Genomic DNA, 7,451 nt, shown 5'->3' on the forward strand with positions numbered 1-7,451 from the left:
TTTAGAGATTCACACAGGAGCGATCTGACTCCTCCGTCCAGTAACCTTTACGCCCTGAGTGCCACATCAGCCCTTTGCTGGAGGCCAGGGACCGTGTGTGTGTGTGTGTGTGTGTGTGTGTGTGTGTGTGTGTGTGTGTGTGTGTGTGTGTGTGTGTGTGTGTGTGTGTGTGTGTGTGTGTGTGTGTGTGTGTGTGTGTGTGTGTGTGTGTGTGCGCTCGCTCCGTGGAGCCGTGTGCAGCAGCCCAGAGCGGCTGGCTGATTGATGATCCTCGCTGCCGCTCTCTTAAAAAGGAGCTCGGATGAAATATGAAGCGCTGCTGCATGTAAATACGTCAATGTACTCTCCACCTGCCCCCCCCCTCCCCCTCACCTGCGTGACCCACTGCACTGCAGAGACCACGTGAGAGCCGGGGGCGCTCAGAGGAGCGGCTCTATGCGGAGCAGCGGCGGGTTGCTCTGGATGAGCCTGCTCATCTCCCCGGGGCGCTGCAGCCCGTCTGCCTGGGGAACAGTGCCCCCTGTTGGTGAGCAGCGGGACCTGCAGCCCCCTCTCTTCACGGTGCTGAGCGCAGGCTGGAGAGAGGAGGCGGAGCCTGTTGCTCCTCTGGAGATGAGGCCTGAGTCCGGAGCAGAGAGGGATGTGTAGAAGTTAGACTCAGGTAGACGAGAGCTGTTGCTCCACATCGTGAGCCTCGAGGGCTCCAGAGCGGTGGCATCATCAGCTTCCTGTTCCACCTCCAAAGAGACGAATAAAGGAGAGAACGTGTTTGATGTGTCTCTGCATTTCTTCTTCAGATATGAAGTGCCTCTCTCAATAAAAGCCGTTCATCCCTCTCGCTCGCTGCCTGCCTCAGATATGTCGCCATGACGCCTCATGTCTCACGACTGAAGCTCTCTAACTGCGTTCCTCCTGCAGGAGATCCCGTTCTACCACATCTGGAACGGTTCCCAGCGGTACCTGCACTGCACCTTCACCCTGGAGCGGCTCAGCCTCAGCACCTGTGAGCTCAGCTGCCAGCTGTGCGTGTGGCAGGTGGAAGGGGAAGGACAGAGCTTCGGCCTGGACTTCAACATCGCCAAGGTAACGGCACGACGACCAACTGAGACGGGGCAGGTGGTGGACATCAGGCTCCGGATGGCGTGTATTAAGTTTAAGATTTAATGGCAAGAAGTGTAAACAAACAGTGGAGGCTCAGGGTCGTGGGTTTGGTGGTGATGGGTTCAAGCCTGAAGCACCAGAGAGAACGATCTTATCCCAGTCCAGAGTCTCAGCCAATCAGCTCCTCTCAAAGGTAGTTCAGCCTTAACACCTTCCTGTTGGATAAAAGTCCACTATCAGAATGGAGGGGTCAAAGGTCACGACCCCCGGGTCAAAATGTCACTAAACAAGTATTTTCACAATAAAAGTCCCGTCTGTTCTTGTCCTCATTAAAGTCCTTCAGCCGGCTTCCACAATCTGAAATACTAACTAACTCACACACATGACTTCTTTCCGTTTCCATTTGCATAGAGTAGACAGTCCCCTCTGCTTCATAATAATAATATTATCTCTATAATTTCCTATTATAATATCTTTCTATCTGTATTAATTTAAAGCTCAAGACAGAATCAGAATGAACTCTTACACCCAACATGTCCCACAGGACAACCGGGCCGTGGACTCTGAGTTCCTGCTGATGGACGGCGCCGCCGCCGCGCTGGCCGGGCCGAGCGCCTTCCAGATCCCGTACCTCATCCGGCAGAAGATCTGCAGCAGCCTCGACACGCCGTGCCCCAACGGCGCCGACTGGAGGATGCTGGCCCAGAGGCTGAAGCTGGAGAGGTAAATAAGACCCGGCGCCGCGTCCTCCGGGCCCCAGAGGCCGCCTCTTCCGGGCCCCAGAGGCCGCCTCCTCCGGGCCCCAGAGGCCGCCTCCTCCGGGCCCCAGAGGCCGCCTCCTCCGGGCCCCAGAGGCCGCCTCCTCCGGTCTCCAGAGGCCGCCTCCTCCGGGCCCCAGAGGCCGCCTCCTCCGGTCCCCAGAGGCCGCCTCCTCCGGTCTCCAGAGGCCGCCTCCTCCGGGCCCCAGAGGCCGCCTCCTCCGGGCCCCAGAGGCCGCCTCCTCCGGTCTCCAGAGGCCGCCTCCTCCGGTCTCCAGAGGCCGCCTCCTCCGGTCTCCAGAGGCCGCCTCCTCCGGGCCCCAGAGGCCGCCTCCTCCGGTCTCCAGAGGCCGCCTCCTCCGGTCTCCAGAGGCCGCCTCCTCCGGGCCCCAGAGGCCGCCTCCTCCAGAGGCCTCTCCTCCAGAGGCCGCCTCCTCCGGTCTCCAGAGGCCGCCTCCACGGGTCTCCAGAGGCCGCCTCCTCCGGCCTCCAGAGGCCACCTCCGGGTCTCCAGAGGCCGCCTCTCCAGAGGCCGCCTCCTCCGGTCTCCAGAGGCCGCCTCCTCCGGGCCCCAGAGGCCGCCTCCTCCGGTCTCCAGAGGCCGCCTCCTCCGGGCCCCAGAGGCCGCCTCCTCCGGGCCCCAGAGGCCGCACCAAGCACCACAGAAGAAGAAGAAGTCGGTGGAACGTGTTCCCCGGAGTTCAGTAAACAAAGTTCTGCCTCTAATCCTCATTGGACACGGCGCTAACGTCGTGGGATTAATGTGGACTTGGTGGATCGGGCTATCGGTTCCTCGTCTTCCTCTTCCTCTCCGGAGAGGTAAGCAGCTTAGCGTCTGCCGCTCGGCGCGTTGCTGCTGCATCGGATCGCTCGGGTAATTGGAGCGGCGGCCGCCAGGAGGAGGTTCGGATCCGTCACTGTAATCCATCACCGAGCACCTGGAGCATCGACCCCTCCTCCTCCTCCTCCTCCTCCTCCTCCTACACTTAATGCGTCCAATCAACTTTATTCAGCCCAATTATTCTCACGTCGAATTGATGCACTGCGGCTTTAATTAGAGATGTTTAGCGCCACACGATCAATCGGCGTGGAGGAGCCGCAGCCCGACGTGACCTCAGAGACGTGACCTCAGAGACGTGACCTCAGAGACGTGACCTCAGAGACGTGACTTCAGAGACGTGACCTCAGAGACGTGACCTCAGAGACGTGACCTCAGAGACGTGACTTCAGAGACGTGACCTCAGAGACGTGACCTCAGAGACGTGACTTCAGAGACGTGACCTCAGAGACGTGACCTCAGAGACGTGACCTCAGAGACGTGACCTCAGAGACGTGACCTCAGAGACGTGACCTCAGAGACGTGACCTCAGAGACGTGACTCAGAGACGTGACCTCAGAGACGTGACCTCAGAGACGTGACTCAGAGACGTGACCTCAGAGACGTGACCTCAGAGACGTGACCTCAGAGACGTGACCTCAGAGACGTGACCTCAGAGACGTGACCTCAGAGACGTGACTTCAGAGACGTGACCTCAGAGACGTGACCTCAGAGACGTGACTTCAGAGACGTGACCTCAGAGACGTGACCTCAGAGACGTGACCTCAGAGACGTGACCTCAGAGACGTGACCTCAGAGACGTGACCTCAGAGACGTGACCTCAGAGACGTGACCTCAGAGACGTGACCTCAGAGACGTGACCTCAGAGACGTGACCTCAGAGACGTGACTCAGAGACGTGACTTCAGAGACGTGACCTCAGAGACGTGACCTCAGAGACGTGACCTCAGAGACGTGACCTCAGAGACGTGACCTCAGAGACGTGACCTCAGAGACGTGACCTCAGAGACGTGACCTCAGAGACGTGACTTCAGAGACGTGACCTCAGAGACGTGACCTCAGAGACGTGACCTCAGAGACGTGACCTCAGAGACGTGACCTCAGAGACGTGACCTCAGAGACGTGACCTCAGAGACGTGACCTCAGAGACGTGACCTCAGAGACGTGACCTCAGAAACGTGACTTCAGAGACGTGACCTCAGAGACGTGACCTCAGAGACGTGACTTCAGAGACGTGACTTCAGAGACGTGACCTCAGAGACGTGACCTCAGAGACGTGACTTCATTACATTACATTACATGTCATTTAGCAGACGCTTTTATCCAAAGCGACTTACAATAAGTGCATTTCAACCTAGAGTACAAACTAAGAACAACAAGAATACAGGAAGTAACATTTCATCAACATAGTCGAACTACAAAAGTACCATAAGTAAGTGCTATTTAAGTGCCACTGAAGTGCTAATCTGTGTTTTAATCCAGATATAGTCGGAAAAGGTGTGTTTTCAGTCTCCGACGGAAGATGTAGAGACTTTCTGCTGTCCTGATGTCAGTGGGGAGCTCGTTCCACCACTGAGGAGCCAGGACAGCAAACAGTCTGGATGTAGAGTGATGAGCTCGAGGTGCAGGAGGCACAAGTCGATTGGCTGTTGCCGAGCGGAGCGAACGTGCCGGGGTGTACGGTGTGACCATATCCCGGATGTAGACGGGGCCCGATCCGTTCAGAGCACGGTACGCCAGGACCAGTGTTTTGAAGCGGATGCTGCTCCACCGGTAACCAGTGAAGAGATCGAAGGAGCGGAGTGGTGTGGGTGAATTTCGGGAGACTGAAGACCAGTCGCGCTGCTGCATTCTGGATGAGCTGCAGAGGTCGGATGGCCTTAGCAGGTAGACCAGCCAGGAGGGAGTTGCAGTAGTCGAGGCGTGAAATGACCAGAGCCTAGATCAGAACCTGTGCCGCCTTCTGAGTAAGAAGAGGCCGTGTTCTCCTGATGTTGTGCAGCATTCAAGATTCAAGATTCAAGATTCAAGATGTTTTATTTGTCACATACACACACAGGGTGTGCAGTGAAATGAAAGTGGCAATGCTCAGCAGGAATGTGCAAGGGCAACAAGTACACACTATTTACAAATAAAAAACAACACAATATTTACAGTAAGTGTGTGTGTGTGTGTGTGTGTGTGCCTAAGAGGGGCAGTTGTGTGGGTCTATGTGGGGGTCCTGGTGAGGTCGGAGTTCACAATCCTGATGGCCTGAGGAAAGAAACTCCGTCTCAGTCTCTCTGTTCTTGCAGCGTGACTACGGAGGCGCCTGCCTGACCGCAGCAGCTGAAACAGTCTGTTGTTGGGGTGGTGAGGATCCTTCATGATCCTGCCGGCTCTGGTTCTGCACCTCCTGGTGTACAAGTCCTGCAGGGTGGGGAGTGTAGTTCCAATAGTGCGCTCAGCCGAACGCACTACTCTCTGCAGAGCCTTCCTGTCCTGAGCGGAGCAGTTGCCAAACCAGGCTGTGATGCTTCCTGTCAGGACGCCTCTACAGCTCCAGAGTAGAAGGACTGAAGGATCCTCTGGGAAACTTTAAATTTCCTCAGCTGCCTGAGGTGGTAGAGGCGCTGCCTTGCCTTTCTCACCAGAGTGTCTGTGTTCGTTGACCATGTCAGATCCTCGTGATGTGGACTCCCAGGTATTTATACCCGCTCACCCTCTCCACAGTAGTCCCGTTAATCCCCAGTGGTGAGTACATCCTCTGTTGTTGTACCCTCCTAAAGTCCACAATCAGCTCCTTAGTTTTGGTGACATTCATGATGAGGCTGTTGTCCCGGCACCAGAGTGACAGATCAGCAACTTCCTCCAGGTAGGCCTTCTCGTCGTTGTCGGAGATCAGGCCCACCACCACTGTGTCATCCGCAAACTTGATGATGGTGTTGGAGCTGAACCTGGCCACACAGTCATGTGTGTACAGGGAGTACAGTAGGGGCCTGAGGAACGCGTCGTCACAGTGATGTTGGCCGTCAGGGAGAGTTGACTGTCGAGTGTCACCCCGAGGTTCCTGGCAGTCAGGGTAGGGGCCAACACAGAGCTGTTGAAGGTGGTAGTCAGGTCATGGGTGGGGGAGCCTTTCCCTGGAAGGAATAGTAGCTCCGTCTTGTCAGGGTTGATCTTCAGGTGGTGAGCAGACATCCACGCAGACTTCAGAGACGTGACCTCAGAGACGTGACTTCAGAGACGTGACTTCAGAGACGTGACCTCAGAGACACTATAGAGTTATTATAGAGTTATTATAGAGTTATTAGAGTTATAGTTATTATAGAGTTATTATAGAGTTATTAGAGTTATAGTTATTATAGAGTTATTAGAGTTATTGTAGAGTCACTATAGAGTTATGCTAGAGTTACGTTGCATGTGACAGATGTCCCCTCTGTGTCCCTCTGCAGACACATGAGCTTCTTTGCGTCCCGGGCCAGCCCCACCTCGCTGATCCTGGACCTGTGGGAGGCGCAGCACTTCTACAGCGGCAACATCAACCAGCTGGCCGCCGTCATGGCCGACATCGGCAAGCAGGAGGCCATGATCTTCCTGGTGTCGGACGGGGAGTGCTAACCCCGAACGGGGGGGACCGGTACACAACCACCACTACACACACACACAATGGAAGAGCAGCGCCGACCCTCGTCTTCACTCGTCTTCACTCCAGAGGCTTCACGACTCCAGACTCTGGAAAGGAGCTTTTGACGTTTTGGGGAATCGTGTTGGTGAAGTAGAGAAATTCCCGTTATCCATAAAGAAGTTGAATTCGTCCGCCCCGGTTTTGCTTTAACTTCATGGCTTTTGTATAAATCGTCCATTTCCGGCTAACGAGCAGCAATATGCAAACGAAGCTGTCACTGACGGCCACCAGGGGGCGGCGAGGAGGGACTTTTTTACTTGGATTAAAAATGAAATATTCATGGATGTGACACACGGCGCCGGTCATTACAGGTTTCAGACATTATGCAAGTGGCAGGCTCGTTAGTTATGACATCATCTCCGATGTTCTCATCAAGGTCATCGGGGTCATCAAGCTCATCGGGGGTATCAAGGTCATGAGGGTCATCAAGGATCATCAAGGTTAACAAAGTCATGAAGGTCATCAGGGTCATGAGGGTCATGAAGGTCACCAGGGTCATCAAGGTCATAAAGGTCGTGAACGTACCCCAAACCCACTGAGACCACATAGGTCCAGGTTTGATTTGTGTCTTGATCCCTTACAGACCACATCCTGGTCTAGATTGTCGTCCTCATCCTGGTCTAGATTGTAGTCCTCATCCTGGTCTAGATTGTAGTCCTCATCCTGGTCTAGATTGTAGTCCTCATCCTAGTCTAGATTGTCGTCCTCATCCTGGTCTAGATTGTAGTCCTCATCCTGGTCTAGATTGTAGTCCTCATCCTGGTCCTGTAGTCCTCATCCTAGTCCTGTAGTCCTCATCCTGGTCTGTAGTCCTCATCCTGGTCCTGTAGTCCTCATCCTGGTCCTGTAGTCCTCATCCTGGTCCTGTAGTCCTCATGCTAGTCCTGTAGTCCTCATCCTGGTCCTGTAGTCCTCATCCTGGTCTGTAGTCCTCATCCTGGTCCTGTAGTCCTCATCCTGGTCCTGTAGTCCTCATCCTGGTCTAGATTGTCGTCCTCATCCTGGTCTAGATTGTAGTCCTCATCCTGGTCTAGATTGTAGTCCTCAAGTGAAGATAATAAGTTTATGCATCATGTCAAAATGCTTTG

At 54.8% G+C, this 7,451-nt stretch overlaps 1 protein-coding gene across 1 annotated transcript in view; it reads left to right on the top strand.

Moving 5' to 3' along the window:
• Window positions 1-7,125, top strand: part of unc5a (unc-5 netrin receptor A) — a 75,558-nt gene extending 68,433 nt beyond the window's left edge. The window contains exons 13-15 of the mRNA XM_056438762.1: window positions 919-1,083; window positions 1,646-1,824; window positions 6,131-7,125. Coding sequence (XP_056294737.1) covers window positions 919-1,083; window positions 1,646-1,824; window positions 6,131-6,296 — 510 coding nt within the window. The 3' untranslated portion in view covers window positions 6,297-7,125. The remainder of the gene's footprint in view (window positions 1-918; window positions 1,084-1,645; window positions 1,825-6,130) is intronic.
• The last annotated feature ends 326 nt before the right edge of the window (window positions 7,126-7,451 follow it).

Source organism: Pseudoliparis swirei, chromosome 19 (genome assembly GCF_029220125.1).
Source record: "Pseudoliparis swirei isolate HS2019 ecotype Mariana Trench chromosome 19, NWPU_hadal_v1, whole genome shotgun sequence".
NCBI lineage: Eukaryota > Metazoa > Chordata > Actinopteri > Perciformes > Liparidae > Pseudoliparis > Pseudoliparis swirei.